Source organism: Pelecanus crispus, chromosome 1 (assembly GCF_030463565.1).
Source record: "Pelecanus crispus isolate bPelCri1 chromosome 1, bPelCri1.pri, whole genome shotgun sequence".
Classification (NCBI taxonomy): Eukaryota; Metazoa; Chordata; class Aves; order Pelecaniformes; family Pelecanidae; genus Pelecanus; species Pelecanus crispus.
In genome coordinates, this window is record NC_134643.1 from 68,755,447 (window position 1) to 68,771,698 (window position 16,252).

The window sequence follows — 16,252 nt, forward strand, 5'->3', positions numbered from 1 at the left end:
GCCACCAGGTTGTAATGACTTCCAGAAACAGCATCTAACTGTAGGCTAGAAAGAAAACTTGGTTTAAAACCATCTTAAGATGTCAAGTACCTGCTCTTTTTCAAAGCATCTCTTTTATAAAGGCATAAGACCTGAAATACTTTAACTTTCTGAAGCTTTTTCATGAAGTGCTCTGTATTGCACTTGAATATTCTAGTTTTGAATACTGGTACTTAAGTACCAGTAAAACAGCAAATCAATACGAGGTAATGTCACTATAGCTACTTCTGGCTAATATATTTTAATATATGCAGGAACTGGCAAATAACTTCTACAGAATGGAGAGTCTCAATGTTTCAATCCTGGCCTAAAGCCCTAATATCATATATGTAACACTGTATGCTTGCTCTTCTAGTTGAAGTAAAGAATGCTACCAGTATAATGCCCAGAGTATGAGCTGGTGAAGGAGGTGGAGAGACTAACAAATTGTAAAAGCATACAGAAGATTGTATCATCTTTGCACAAATGAAACACTGCAGTCTCTTCTGCTTCCATGCTCTTGAGGCTGTTTTTACTTATTTGTTTAATGTACAAGTCTAGCTTACATAGCTAGTGGACAATCTTAATAGCTTCAGACACTGCCAGACTTGACTTGGTTAGGTGACTTAAAGGTGAAAAGCTTGTTATCCATTTGCAAACATACATAACTAGTTTTGTAGTGTACTTGTGTTTTAGTAAACTGCAGTGAGGAGGAAGAGGGTAACAGAAGCATTAATCTGTTTGACTCCTAATGAATTTACCATGACAGCAAGTGTTTTAAGATTAAGTCTGCTTGTGAGGGCTAATAACGTGATGCGCAGGAAGATTCAGATTCCTAGTAGATTAATCTATAACTTGATGAGATTTAACTTTATTCAACTGTATCTTTTGTCCTGCACTTAGATCCTTAATAGTTTTAGTTCCTGTTCGTTATTGGAAACCATATAGCAATACAAACTTGCACAGTCAGTAGTTAAAGGTAGTGTTTGTGCATCAGAAATTCTAATTAAGATAGAGTAGTACATAGGTGCACTCTTCTAGCTCTAGAATAAAGTGAAACTTCTCACAGCTCAATAAATAGCTGTTGTGTGGGCCACATAGACAACAGAAATTGAGTCCTCCAAGTTAATGATGTGCTGCATGTACATGGATTATGCTTTGTGAAGCTCACTAAACCCTGCAAGCTTCTTCCCTGTGCATGCTATTGGAATTTCTGCAAATGCTAGTGATTAGTTTCATGAAACTTGAAGAAATGCAAGAGTGTATTTGGGCTTGTTGTCCTAAAACTGGACAAAGAGCATTTTATCAATTTGTTTTGAATTAGTGTGACAATTAAATGTCATGACACGTATATCCTTCTGCCATATAGTTGTCTAATGACTTCATACAAATACTCAACTATACTGTTATACAGCGTGTTGAAGTAACCTCTTATTAGAAAAACAAATGTTTGTACTGTAGGAGAGTAAAGGTTTTCACATGTTCCTGTGTGTCTCAACATTTGGGCTGGTTGAAATAATGCAACTACTTAATGTCTTCAGATTTGCCTCCCTCTAGCTGTGTAGACAAACATAAGAACAACAAAGCTTTAGAAATCACTAAAAATTATGGTTTTAAAATACTTATAACAAGCCTACCTCTTCCCCAAGCTGTTTTCAAAAAACATATTAGGCTATCCAGGTAGTCTAATATTATTGTCACTCTGTAAATAACAGGGCTTCTGCTATTTAAGGAGTTTACTATCATTTTTCTGATACCTTAGACTTGTCTATTCTCTGATAAAACATTTCCCTTTTTTAAAATGAAGGGAGAACCAGTTGCAGTGAACTGTTAAGGGGCCATCTGAAACAAGGAGTAATAAGGCCCTGCAGAAGTCTTTATTTAGCTACAAAGTTAGGCTCCCACATGGGGGCCTAGTTGTAGGTTTCATGCCAAACTGAAAAGTTTGATGTAATATTTTCTGCAGGAGCTGGTGCATTGAGAGTATCTGGCTTGTTAGTGGAAGCACTTTGGTCTAATCCTGAGTAACCTGCTTGCAATGTATCTCTTGGGTGCAGTATCTTTGGAATGTCTGGAAATGCCATCCTAATAAAGGATCTATGCTCACTGACATGGGCTCTACTGGGAGGAAGTATGTTTTAAACCTTTAGTGATGCAGCTTTGATTTTTAAGTTTGGGCCTTCAACTTAAATATGTGGGTTTCCTTAGATGGAGGTACCTAATTTTGCACTAAATGCAGGCAACTTATTGTCTTCGGTACATTTGACTGTAAGAAACTGAAGTGAATTAATTCTGTGGTTTAGTTTACTGTTGCCACAACTAGTTGACTTTGTTAAAAAAGTGAAAGCTTGATTCAGGAAATATAACAGTACAGAATTCCTTGGTCCACAGTGTCTGTGACACCTATAGGTTGCTCTGGAAGCTTGTCCTAGATTTAATATTTTTTTGTCATTATTAGGTGCCTAAACCTGTACATCAGCCAGCTGCGGAATTTTGCTCTACTTCAACTCTTCCAAAAGATCCAGTATTGAGAAGGGAAAAACTTCAGGATCTGATGACTCAGATACAAGGGACTTACAACTTCATGCAAGTATGTTTTTCTCTGCTGTTGTAGCACAAAGCTCCAATTCCTGAGTTAGGGAAAACAGTGCTGACAATGTGTTTGCACTGAATGAATCTAACTCTAGCTAACAGCAACTTGTCAAATGAGAATGTTTCATTTGTATTGAGAGTTTAATTTTTTTTACTCACCAATGATCTTTTCTCAAAAGGAGTCCATTCTGGATTTTGATAAAGCTTCACCAAGTGCCATTGGTTCATCCCAACCACCTTCAGCTACTCCAGCAAGTAGTCCTGTAGGTAGGTAATACCGTAAGTGTAAATTGCATGTAGGCTTTTGCAAACAGTAACAGGGTTTGCTTGGGCTGTAGATCAGTAGGCATGGTGAAGACAGCTTGTCTAATTATAAAGAACATCAATATCTGATTAAAAACAAAGACAACTTGAGCCACTTACCTGCTTATTTGTTGCTGGAGGTGGCTTAAGTTGGTGCATCTGCCTGGAAATGGATTGTTTGTATAATCACTGACTGGCATGTGCATCTGAACCCAGCTGCAGAATTGACATGCTGTATCTGTGTAACAAACTTGTCTAGATGTGGTGTCTGATAGACACAAGCTGTGGATGAGCTTAGGATAAAGAGCAGTTATCTAGCTGTGCTTAGAAAAGTGGAACTTTCTACAATGGGCCATGTCAAGAAACTGTTTGGGTGGCTCTTGGGCTGTAAAACACGATTACCCCATTTATTAAACATTTAATTTCTGCTTTTAGTCTGGAAAGTAGATATCTGTATTGTGGTAGGAATATTTTTATTAACCTTACCTGTCCTCTTACAAAAAGAAACCGAAGCTTTCAATTGGGTGTAGTTTACTGATGCTAAGTATTTGCAGTGCATACACTAAAAATAGTGTGTATCTTCATGCACCAAATAGTTTCAGTGTGCAGTTCTAGTTTTGAAAACATATGCAGTGTTTGAATTTAAAAGTAAATGCTGCTTAATGCATTCATTTTTTTCCAGCTTCAAAAGAACAGAAACTGCCAAGTCAGAGTGATTTCCTTCAACAGCCCCTTCAAGTAAGTTGAAGTTAAGACTGCCCTGAAGAGGCAGAGCTGTAGCCAAGGAATTGTATAGAAGTTATTCACTAGAATAGACTTAGTACTTCAATTGTTTTTCTTGTTGTTAGTAGTTTTGTAACAAATTTCATATGACTTAGTTGCTTGCAAGTCTAAGATCACTCAAATGCTGACAAAGTTGCCTGCTTTTCTGCTTGAAAAGCAGCAACAAATGTTTGAAATTTCTTGAAGTAAAACAGTATGTTGAAGACATGCTGAAATAGTTTGAATGTTTAACCCATAGAGTCAAGTCATAGCTAATAGTTGTGTGTAGGAGAACATGCTGCTGCTTTCCTAGACAGTGCATGTCTTCATCTTTGAGATCCTCACTTAGGCCAAAGATAGTGTCTCAAGATTTGGCTACCATGGTTAAGTGAACCTTACATTCACTTACTGTGCTTGTGTGTCTTGCTACTTTGGCTTTTAAATAGGTTTCTTTGCCACTAACAAGAATTCCTAAGAAACTTAGACTAACTGGTCAAAGCACTTCAGCTCCTGCCTCATTCTGAGGTTTACTTAGAAATGGCCAGAGTGTGAGTTTCAGTGAAACCAAATGTTTAGGATAATCTTTCAGAACCTTATCTCAGTTTTCTCCTCTTGCAAGGCTGCTGCTTCATCCATGACACTGCATGGTTCAAATACTTCCCTAGCATCTGCTGATCAGACTCTTTCTGGCTCTGAAACTGAGGACTTGGTGACACCACAGGTAATGTACCCTGGGGTTCAGTGGCATTCAAAGATCTGTGCAGTAGCTACCCTAACAGAAAGCTGTGGTGGGGCCTCTCCTGAACAACTATTTTTGAACAACATACAGGGACAGAATACAAGTAACAGCAATAGTATAGCCTACATTCTGGAATATGGTCGTCTTAACACTGCATGAATGCAAAGTGAACAGTCTGCCCCTTGAAATGGGAAGGGTGTGGGATGAAAAATGCAGGCTGGAAAGTGTGGTGCATATTCTTGTGGGAACATATGAGTAGCATAAATATTTGCTTTGGTTACAGTGTAGAATAGTCCCTGCAATGACAACATAGAGGATGCATAAATTGGGATGGATATTGTTGTGAAATAGACTTCTGTGTAAGCTGAAAACTGAGATGTATTCTTTCAAGCACTAGCTGAAGAAATGCTGGGAATCTGACTTCCTGATGTTCAGCCAAGACCTCAAACTTTGCTTTCTTAACTGTATTTATGTGCAGTTAAATATTCAACTAGCATTCAGTGATTGTTTAGAGCTGAAAATAGTGTTTTCATTTGTGCAGATCACTGTCTCAAAGATCTCTTGCTAAGTGCCAGGTCTTACCTGTTGGAGTCTCTAGTACAGTTTGTAGATTATAATGGGGAAATGTTCATGCTTTTGAAATGTTTTTTTTTCCTGATGTACATGCTATCAGTATACTGTGCATGTAGCATTTACTCTATTCCTTAATATACTGTATAGTTGAATATAACAGCCTTGACAGGGATGTTATAGTCTTGCTGCCTCTTGAATCAGCAGTTTTGGCCTGGCTCTTGACACCTTCTTTCACATCTACAATGTCGTAAGACTACTTGTGCTGACAAGGATTAAATAAATTCGCTGTTTAATATGCATCCAGAAGACTTTTGTTGTGCTATAATGTAGAACATCCGATTTAGTAGAATGTTCTGAGGTTTTTTGCAAACTTACTGTTTGGAATTAGGGTTGCTTATGCCCAGCATATCTCTAGTCCCTTAGGCTTGAAGTGTGGTGTCTGTCTTTTCCAGTCCTGCTTCTCATGGAAAGCAGAAGATAAACTTTGTTTGGTCCCAGCACAACCATGGAATACACTCCATGGTGACAGTGCACTCTGCTGGTATGCAAGTGCAGTTCTGTCTAATGCACCTGTGATGGTATACATGGTGAGAATGGGGCTGGTAGTCTTTAGCCCCAGGCTGTGTATCTAAGTATGAGCAACTCTTAAACTTAGCTTTACAAGTGTGAGCTAACTATAGAACATACAAGTTTTGTAAAGGCAAACCAAAGCTTGGCTCTGAAGCCTTGTTTGACAGAGCTTACCAGGAGCTTAACATCAGACATGCCTTTCTGTTTAATTCATTGGACAGGTGTGTCACAGACTTTGTAAGTGCTTGAAGCAATCTACAGTTCTTAAAATTATCTGACTTTGCAGGGTTAGTTGTACAACCTGTTGTGTAAGAAGGGTAATCTAAGTCTGAATCTCTAAAGCTAATTACTTGAAGCTTTTGGTTAAGGTGACTATTTAGTATGTTTACTTTCGACTTAGTGTTTGTCATGGTCTTTCAAAATCCACTTGTTTCAACTTATGTACTGGTATTTCATAGCTGTACCAGAAGTTTGTGCTTTCTGCAGTACTTCTTGTAATAGTAGGTACATGTATGGCTTCTTCTAGGCATCAGCATCACTTTCTCAAGAGACGGAGAAATACGCTTCCCAGCCACTGTATCAGACAAGTTCACGTATTTCTGAGCCACTGATACCTAAAAAGATTGAAATTGCCCAGGTAAGCTATCATGAATACAGGTAAGGTAAATATATTAGTTGCTGAAATGCATCTAGAGCCTTATATTCCTTTTGACTTCTGATATCTATAAATATTGGTATTCGAAATCAACACTTTATTTTGCTGTCTGCACAGATGAGACAATGCTGGTTAATATTTTGTCTGGACAACTCAGCATTGTTTCTAATCTGAAACATAATTGATTAAGTTGAGGGGAAAAAAAATCAAACCCCCTAAAATTTCCACAGTTCCTTTGGAGAAGTCACTTTTAATATCAGCCAGAGAATCATCTTCCAATAAATGGAACAGAAGGCATTCTATGTTTCTACAGTGGTGGGAAAAAATACCTAATGTCTCTTTATTGCGACATTATTACACTGAGTGGTATGTATAGTAGCTCATAGGCACATTTCACTTAATCAGCACAGACTGCAATAGAAGTCCTGTTTGCTGAGGATGCACAGCAAGATTTGAAATTGTAAGCAAAAGCTATTTTGTAGCTCTACTATGTCCAAATGTCATCCTGTAGAAACTGCTGACTTCTGTCAGTCTAGGCTTTAGAGCAATTTAACTGTTTCTGTTACTGCCTGATAACTATCAAGTGACCTTTCATTACATTTGTTCTTCCCTCAGGCAACTATTCCCCTCCCAAGTGAGCCACAGTCACCATTGCCTACTTCAAGCACCTCCATGTCACCAGTACCACCAGCGCAAAGCTTTCAGTCTCCTCCAGCAAGTAGCAGTTCTGTCACAATAACAGCAGCTCCCTTTCAGGCTATGCAGACTGTAAGTATGCAACTTGAGGCCACAGAAGAATAATTGACAATAATGCTAATAACTTAGTCCTAATACTGGGGAGCTGGCTCCTCTTGATACAGTACAGAACTTGATAGTTAATTTTGATGTTTTAGTGTTAAACCTAGATTAGAACTCTGCTTGTCAAATGCCTTCAGAACTTAAAACAGATCACTAAGAACAGAGATCCTGATTTTGCTCTGTGTAGTCCCAAAATCTCATACTGGGATATCTTAGCAGCCTCAAGGAACTATGAGGGAGGAGTCAGACCTGAAATCAACAGATTTATAGCTGTGCCCCAAGGTCAAGTTGACTGTACTTAAACTGTTCTTATGCATAGATTTCAAATAATAAAGACTGCAGAGGAGAGGGAATCCTGAAGTATATAGCTGTGAGGACTAAAAGCTTTCTGAGGCCTGAACCTGTCTTGCTGCTTTTTAAAGTGTTTAGTTTAGTGGGGTAAAACTCAGTCCACTGGAATCATGGAAAATGTGTCCTTGATAAATACTGGTGTAGCTCATCCTATCTTGTTAACAAGTAGTCAATATAGATGTCTAGGGAATAGTCCACACAGACTGAGTGGTGTTTTTTGCAAATGGATACTATTTTTTCAGGCCATACATCATTACTAATGTTCTCTTAACATTACTAACATTGCTACTGTCTGGTAATCTGCAGTGCAAGCTTAGAGGGACTCAGAGGAAGGGTCTCCATTTAGTTGTTATTGTTCCCTTCCCTGTACTTGGTCTTATTTACTCCTCTGATACCTTCTTCAGAAGATGCTAGAAGCCTTCATTTAATGTTCTTGCTCAAAAGCAAGCTTGAAAGAGGTCACTGAGATTCTCTAAGGGCATTGTCCATTTCAACGAATCTACTAGTGCAGTTCCACAACTTGCTGGACAATCTGCATCTTGCAGTACTGAGGCATATGTAGTAGGATTTGGTGGAAGAAAGTAGCTAATAGCCTTTCAAAGCACAGAAACTAATGACTAAAATATCTGACATGTTGGTGTGGTCTGTAGTAAATCACTACCATGACTCTTTTCCTTGGTCTTCTGTATTTGTAGAAGAGGTCCAAGTAGAACCTTCCTCAGAGGTACAGAATTTTGATATACATTATAAATAAGGCAATTGGTGGTAGGGAGGTGGTGGTTCTAAGCCAGGTCTATTTAAATTATGCTCAGTGACTAGGTGGTGATTTTTTTTTCCATGAAAGTGGAGAAATAGCAGCATGCTTTGATCAAGGAATCTGAGTCTGTCTGGGGACCCAGTCTATAAAATGTCTGTCATGATATAATACAGAGTCTTGGTCTCATTCTGTTCATATCTGAACCTAGTGTCTGTGTTCAGAGTGCTTTTGATCATAATGGTACCACTGAAAGTTCACTTGAATTAGTGCTGTGGTGTTTTGAGAGATGTTAAATGTTCAAGATTTCTCTTGGTATTTTGGGGTCAAACTGGCAAACACCTGTCACTAAGTTGCTGGGATGTTAATTCCTCTTGTAGTGGTAGCAGTCTTTAACTTTGCAGTGCAGGGTTTTCTTCGTCCCTATGTTGCTTAGATTCTCCTTGCTACCAGGAAAACACAGCCATTGGATTTCAGTAGATAGCCGGGAGTCAGATGGTTCCTTGCCAAATAGTGGTAGTACAGTGATGGCAATTGAAGCATCTGATTACATGTCCTCAGATGTCTGAACATCCTATTGCTGCTATTGTACTTAATGGAAGCTTAAAGGCAGATCCTACCTGTAGCCCTAGTCCTTTATTAGAATTCTACCTGTAACCATCACTGTAGGAAAAAGTAGACCACTTGTTTCAAATACTCCAGGATGTGGGTGTTGACAGCCTGACTGCACAGCATCCTCAAATTTCTTTTAGAAAGAGGATTACTTTGGATCACTTTGATCACTTAATCTGGTAAAGTAAAAAAAAAAAACCAAACCTGAATTTGTTACTGTAAAATGGTTCAAAATTTATACTGACCGCTTCAGTATCATGAGGGGTTTCTGTGCTAGCTCCCTCTTAGCAGCAGTACTTGGTTTCTTGACCCTGGAAGAAGTGTTCATTTCCCATTTTAATTATAGAGGCTTCTGCAAATGACAAGAGTTGTCAAGCTGTGAAGCTGTTTCTTGCATCTAGCTGTAGTTTTGCCCTGGTCTGTCTTAAGACAGTCTTGGAAAATGGTCAGATACATCTAGACTCAGTGTCAGTACTGCTAACAGCTCTTTATGTGAAATTTAGATCCTTTTACTCCAAATAGACTTCTTTCTGATTTGATCTTGATACTAGTCACTTGACAGCATCAATTCTGGTAATTTTGGGTTACTGGCTATCAGCAATACAGTCACTGGAGTGACTGAACTCTGGCTAATTAGATTTAACTAACAGTAATATCTGCGCACCACCCTACTGCCCAGGCTATAATGTTAAAATTTGAATTACAAGACTGTTACTTAGGTGACATGTTTACTCTGAGGGAACTTTAAAACGAGTAGGAAAGCTGAGGCTCAATTTTCCAAAGGGGTGAAGGCTGTCTAATATAGTATTTGAGTAGATAGTAGTGTTGCGTCAGGTTCCAAGACATGTATAAAGACCCAAATTCTCCCAAATGTGAATATCTCAGTATAGGCTGTCCCAGCTTCAGGTCAAAAGCTGTAGGACAGGTAGTCGGTGAATTTAATAGTGGATTTCCTATAGAAGGAAAATAGCTTATTCTATGGTAGCTGTTCTGTTGATCAAATGATAGCTATGGTCAATCAAGCTATGTTTCTTGGGTAGCAGCTATGTTAACAGGAGTAAGTTCTGTAAGTTTACTGAGAGGGAAAAGAATGGGTTAAGTACAATGTCCTTGATTATTTCTAAGAGACAGTTGGTGTTCTAGGAACTGATCTAGGCATATGGATTTAAACCATGGCAAACACTTGTCTTGAAATGTGTGGTAGGTATTTAAAGTGAATGCGCCACTGCCTCCGCGTAAAGACCAGGAAATTAAAGAGGATTCTTCGTATTCGTCAGGATATAACCAGAGTTTCTCTACAGCAAGTACACAGACTTCTCCTCAATGCCAGTTGCAATCCTCTCATGTTGCAGAACAAACCTCTCTTTCACAAGAATCTCTCTCTTCAGGTGAGAACTGTACTTGCATCTGTATTTCAAGTAGTCTTTAAAGATCTTCAGGTTATAGTAGTATTTTTAATTCATTAACATGTGCTGTGAGTTCTAATTCAGTGAAATTCTTAAACACTTATGTAGCACCTGTTAACATTAGGGTTACATCAACTCTAATGTAGTTGATGGTATGGTATGTAAATTTAATTTCAAAACTGCTAGCAGGATGAAAGGCTGCTTCAAACTAGTTTCTGTACTAGTTGCATGGACAGTGTCACTTACATGCCTGAATTTCCTAGTAGGTGGGAAATTCAAGTATGCGGTGATACTTGTCAGTCAAATAATTGCTTGGAATTGAAGCAATGATGAAATACTCTTATTTGGAATCATTAATTTGGTCTCTAGTAATAGACACTAGTGCTGGGAGCTGCTGAATGCTAAATAAGGAAGCTGGGACAAGTTTTCAGTCTAACCTGAGGAATACTAAACTTCTGATAAAGTGGGGTCTTGAGCTGCCTTAGTCAACACAACTGACCTGCTTCATGTTCAGGTACTGTACCAGGTGAATTTGTATAGCTGACACTAAATTTGAAATGAAACTAGCCCTGAAATATGCCTGAAGCAGGTTCCAGGATGAAAGGAAGCTCACAACTAGGGATCTGGATTTATAAGACATATGAAGATTGAGAACTCCAAAGAACAGTATAAGTATAGCAGTCAGGAAAGCATGTTTAGCTTGAATGCTCCTTCTTGTCACTGAGACTACAGGTGATCAGCCTTCTATATAGTTTCTTTTTGATGGAACATCATAATTTTTTGATTAATCTTGTGCAGTGGCTCTGCACAGACTTCAGAAAGGGGTTTTGACTGTCACTGCATCAGTTTTAAGCTTTTTGGATTGATACAAAGCATGGTCCTGTAGAAACATTCATGGTTGCAAGGTCTGTACTTAAAGCTAATCACTCAACCACCCTGTGAGTGAAAAAGGCTTCTTGAATGCCTGGTGCTTGAGGTTGAACTGCCTAATAACATGGTAGGAATGTCTGTTGAAGAGACTGAACCCAAATATCTAGCTTTCCACTGATGTCTTACTGCTATCTAGATAAGACTGAGTTTGTCTCATTTTGAAGGATGTCAACACTGAGGTGACCTAGTTTATCAGATAGATCATTGAGGTCTTGCTAGTAGAACAGTGTTGGTCCTAAGTGAAAATTCTTAATCAGGTGTTACTTTTTTTTTCTAGCTTGGTTATTTTGATGCTGCTAAGCAAGCTTGTTCTGACCTAGGTGACTGAATCTTGTTGAATGCCTTAGAGGCTTACACTGACAGCCTGGGCTGTCTACAGTACACTTTAACAAGCATTACACTCTACAGAACAAAGGGGAGGATCCCCACTTATTTGGAGTAATGAAGGGGTACAAGAACAGGATATTCAGAGCAGCTTAATCAGTCTCAACTTCCAAATGCTGCCCTTGCTTCTAGGTGTGATAACTTATTACAGTTAAAAGCTTTGAATTCATCTGTGCCTTCTGTTTTAAGCAGTGAATTATCAACCTGATGGAGCTGTTCCTGTTAGCAATGGTAGCCTTGCCTTTTATCCAGCACAGACTAATGTTATTCCCAGACCCCCCCAGCCTTACCTTAACAGTCGTGGGTCTGTCAGAGGATCTGCTAGAGGTGGAAGGTCACTGGCTAATTCATACCGTTCGCCTGGTGGGTACAAAGGTATGTATGTATTTACTATCACCTTAAAAAACTAGAACATGATCTAACACAACATGGTGTTAAATTTAAGTTCTATATGTGAAACTTCTTAAAACAAGACTTTAAGAGCAATGTGCAGAGAATGGGGTCTTCATTTGTAGAATTTAAGCAAGTTCATTCTGACTTTTATTTGTAGTCCCTATACTTTGGGTGTCAGGTGAACTGGCAGAGCAATTTCATAGCCTTTTGAATTATGAAAGTCGAAACTTTGACTAACGGGTTATTAAATTACTTAATTGTATAGACTTTTTTGCTTGCTATTTCATTTACCCCTCTGAACTTTTTACCCCCTTTATTCTTTCTCTTGGCATGTCTTACTAACATTCTGGGCAGGTATTATCTCTTCAGATGTCACTTGCAATATTTGCCTAAAACAAGATACTTTTTGCTTAGCATTGCTGGCTTTAATATTACCAGCAGAAACTGGGATGGGGAAGAGGTTCCTGGTAGTGGAGAGCCTTTCTGGGTTAGTAGCAAACTGAAGGGTTTTAAGAGAAGGATTGCTTGGTCTCTGCAAATCCATTGCTGTTCTGCTAGCTGAAGTACTATGGAAAGTTTCAGCAGATACCAACTTATGGTTGCTGATAGCTGTGGCCTATTCCATTTTGAACTGGAAGGGCACTTAGTCTGTGATAGAAATTGTTTTGGTTACTGGGCTGAGACTGCTCAATACATTGTACGAACATGTACCAGAAAGAGTTATGTAGTTCTAACTTATCAGCAGTTAAGACTTTGGTAGTTTAATAGCTAAAGATGTTAAATATTGTAGTACTTAAATGTGTAACAGTCATAGCTAAGCATCTGTAATAGCAAAAGAAAGCGTTTCTTAATTCTGCTAAATCCTGTCTCTGGATCTAGCAAGTTTTTCAGCTGTTCTGTAAAGTCCCATTAATACCAAACAGGCAGTTGTTAAGGTCTGATGTTAATACTTCTAAACATGTAATTCTGATACATACATTGGGTAGTTCAGAGTAGCTAATGAAAAGCATTCTTTATAGGAGTAGGGAGACTCTGAAATAAGGAATAGATGTGTAATTCATAATGGAATACATGTAACTGCTAAAAGGGAGCTCTAGTTGTATTCTGGACTTGTAAACCAAACAATGAATAATATTGAATAATCAACTTTATTTGACCAGGGTTTGATGCTTACAGAGGCACACCTTCAATAACTAATGGTAACTATGGCCAGCTGCAGTTCCCTGGTAGAGATTATGCTGGAATGCCATATTCTCAGAGGGTAAGCATTGACTTTGTTTCCAGTAGCCTTCTTGAGCACTGTATGGGGGAAGTCTTCTAATACTGTAGCTTTTCATTATCATAACAGGTGCACTATTCTTTACAAGGTAGAGTTTGGTTTTGTTTCCTAGATGAAGCCCTTTTTTTGGAATGGTAGACAGCAGTTGAAATAGGAAGTCAGTTCAGACAGGTAACATATCTGTATGACGGGTTGATTTTAGTCTGAAGGGAATCTCCAAAATGCAGACAGATGGCAAATAAGATGTGGCATAACAAGTCCACTTTACTATGGATTTTAAAGTTAGCCCTCAGTGCCTCTGTAGTTTAAAATAATGTATTCTTAAATGGATTACTGAGAATGTGGTTAGGAAAAAAAATCCAAAAACAAGTGTGTAAGAAAGCAAAGGTTCCTGGTGGGAGGAGGGTCTTCAGCTTTGAAATGAAATATGTGCTTCTGTACAGACTCAGACTTGTAACAGACCTGAGATTTAAGGTAATGCTCAATGAACTGAACTGAATGTATAGTTCAGAAGCTAACTTGCTAGAACAGGCATTGAAATAGCTCTTCAGTTTCATACAAGCTATTGTAAAAGTAAATCTTCCATAAATGAGGCTATTTATCTCCATCTTAATTCTGAACTCTATCATTGTCTATTCTAGACCTTGAATTAATCATGCAAATGAAAAACATAATATATTTGGTAGTCCCACTTGTTTTCAGATTTGCTCATATCAATCTTACTAGTACTTCTGTTCTTTTTAGGATGTTAATTACCAGCAGTGCTATAAACGAGGTGGGATAACTAGTGGTCCTCGAGCAAATTCAAGAGGTAAGGCTAACATCAGGTTCCCAGTGGTATGTGTATGTGCTTGGGCACAGCAGATGCTGAAGTGGATAGTGAGAAAAAAGTATACTATCACTGATGAAACAGACCAGGCTTGGTATAAATTAACCAAGACAGATGAAAGCTTAAGTACTGCTCTTAGTCAGCATTGCAGCAGATTTAATGTTGCCTCTCAATTTGGTGTCTTCACATGTCAAAGTTTTGACACAATGGTACCTTACTGAACTTTCTTTACAAATAAACTGACCAGGAAATACAGGGTGGTTCCCATGTTGCATTTGGCTTATCCCTTAATTGTATGGTCTTACCTGATTCTTGGTGAGCTATCAGATCCCAAAACTTTAAGATAATGTTTTTCTATGAAAAACAGTTTGGGAATACAGATTTACTCTGTACTTCCATGCTGGTGTACAAAACCTAAAGAAATATATGACTAGCTGTTTCAGTCCAAGCATGAATAGGGTGCATTTTGAAAAGTTGTAAACAAGATGACTTAATCCTGGAAAATGTGCTCAAAAAAGCTGGACTTACAGTGCTATAGGTGAAAAGAAAGATTAATAGTAACTATAGATCACTACTTTGAAGAATAAAGGGAAATTATGGCATACTATGGAAACTGTTGTAGGATAAAGCAGGTCATCTCTCAGTCAGGGAGGACCTGTAGAACACACCTCAAAGAGAATTAAAAGAAATGTGAGATTTGTTGTGAGTTAACAGTAGATATCAGTAATATACCAGTAGCAACTTTACTTAGTTTTATTTGATACCTTAAGGTGTTCCTTTCCAGTGGAAATAACAGTGGCTTGAAACTTGAGGGTGACTGCTTTACATTTCTTAGATCTATTAATGTTTTCATTCTAGATACTTTTAACTTGGATATTTGAAAAGATAAATAGCTTCATTGTGGGGAGTGGGGTGCAGAAAGCTTAAAAGCAATTCTAGTTTTCAAACTTAAAATATTCTAGCATTGTAAGTTGATATGACCAACTAAGAATGCAGCTCCAGAAGAACAGTACTGAGGTAACCTGAAATGCAAATTCAGGTCTTGAAAGTGACTAAATGACTACTTGGCTCTTGGTAATCCTGTCATTTTTTTTCAGAAATTATGTTTTATCTCTACTCAGAAGCTAGCATACGCTTTTTTGTGGTAATATATGTATGTGGCAAATGCTAAAGCTATTCCAAGCTAGTGCCCTCTCCTACTTAAAAGTATGAAAAGTCATTACTTATAGTTAAATTACGGTCCATCCTGCTGAATGCTGCAAGTGTGATGAATTTAAACCAGCTTCAAAGTTCTAATCTCACTGGGGCCCTCTGACAACTTCCTGTGGCTGAAAGACAAATCTGTTGCAAGCCCATACACTTGCTGCTTAAGATTATGCCCACAGGTTTAAGGGTATCCTTCTGTTACAATACTTATTTACCATTGCTAATGATCTTTAACAGCAGGGTGGAGTGATTCCTCTCAGGTGAGCAGTCCAGAACGAGACAATGAAACCTTTAACAGTGGGGACTCTGGACAGGGAGACTCCCGCAGCATCACCCCCGTTGATATGCCAGTGACGAGCCAAGCTGCCACCATACTACCAGTGCATGTCTACCCCCTCCCGCAGCAGATGAGAGTTGCCTTCTCTGCTGCTAGAACATCTAATTTGGCCCCTGGAACTCTAGACCAGCCAATTGTGTTTGATTTGTTGCTGAACAACCTTGGAGAAACTTTTGACATCCAGCTTGGTAGGTTCAACTGTCCGGTGAATGGTACATATGTCTTCATCTTCCACATGCTGAAACTGGCTGTAAATGTTCCCCTGTATGTGAATCTCATGAAGAATGAAGAGGTCCTAGTGTCAGCATATGCAAATGATGGGGCTCCTGATCATGAAACAGCTAGTAACCATGCAGTCCTGCAGCTGTTCCAGGGAGATCAGATCTGGTTGCGTCTGCATCGGGGAGCCATATATGGAAGTAGCTGGAAATACTCCACCTTTTCGGGATACCTCCTTTATCAGGACTAAAATCCAGTGCGATGTTTACAAAAGAGCTGCTCCAAACACCTTGGTGGAGGGGGGTGGGACTAGCTTTGCACTTACTACTGACTTTATAGAAGATATGTGGTTCCATTATTGGGGGAAATGATGGTCCTGTTGTGCAAGGTGAAATCATGGAGTTGGGGTACTGAATCAGCACTAATTTGGCACTTTATCAGTTGTGATGTAGCCTTGCTAGTAAAGCTGTGAATGTATATTGTTTGCACTTACCCTAAACTGTATTAATGTCCAGCTTACTACACTATTGATTGCCTCAAGT

At 38.7% G+C, this 16,252-nt stretch overlaps 1 protein-coding gene across 9 annotated transcripts in view; it reads left to right on the forward strand.

The window, feature by feature from the left end:
- CAPRIN2 (caprin family member 2) overlaps positions 1 to 15,960 on the forward strand; it is a 34,043-nt gene extending 18,083 nt beyond the window's left edge. Inside the window, exons 10-19 of one of the 9 annotated variants that reach the window (XM_075727373.1) lie at positions 2,477 to 2,608; positions 2,790 to 2,877; positions 3,596 to 3,651; positions 4,295 to 4,396; positions 6,828 to 6,980; positions 9,932 to 10,115; positions 11,637 to 11,822; positions 13,001 to 13,101; positions 13,864 to 13,930; positions 15,392 to 15,960. In XM_075727373.1, coding sequence (XP_075583488.1) covers positions 2,477 to 2,608; positions 2,790 to 2,877; positions 3,596 to 3,651; positions 4,295 to 4,396; positions 6,828 to 6,980; positions 9,932 to 10,115; positions 11,637 to 11,822; positions 13,001 to 13,101; positions 13,864 to 13,930; positions 15,392 to 15,960 — 1,638 coding nt within the window. The remainder of the gene's footprint in view (positions 1 to 2,476; positions 2,609 to 2,789; positions 2,878 to 3,595; positions 3,652 to 4,294; positions 4,397 to 6,827; positions 6,981 to 9,931; positions 10,116 to 11,636; positions 11,823 to 13,000; positions 13,102 to 13,863; positions 13,931 to 15,391) is intronic. The other 8 variants (XM_075727420.1, XM_075727480.1, XM_075727541.1 and 5 more) reach the window with 8 other exon arrangements.
- The last annotated feature ends 292 nt before the right edge of the window (positions 15,961 to 16,252 follow it).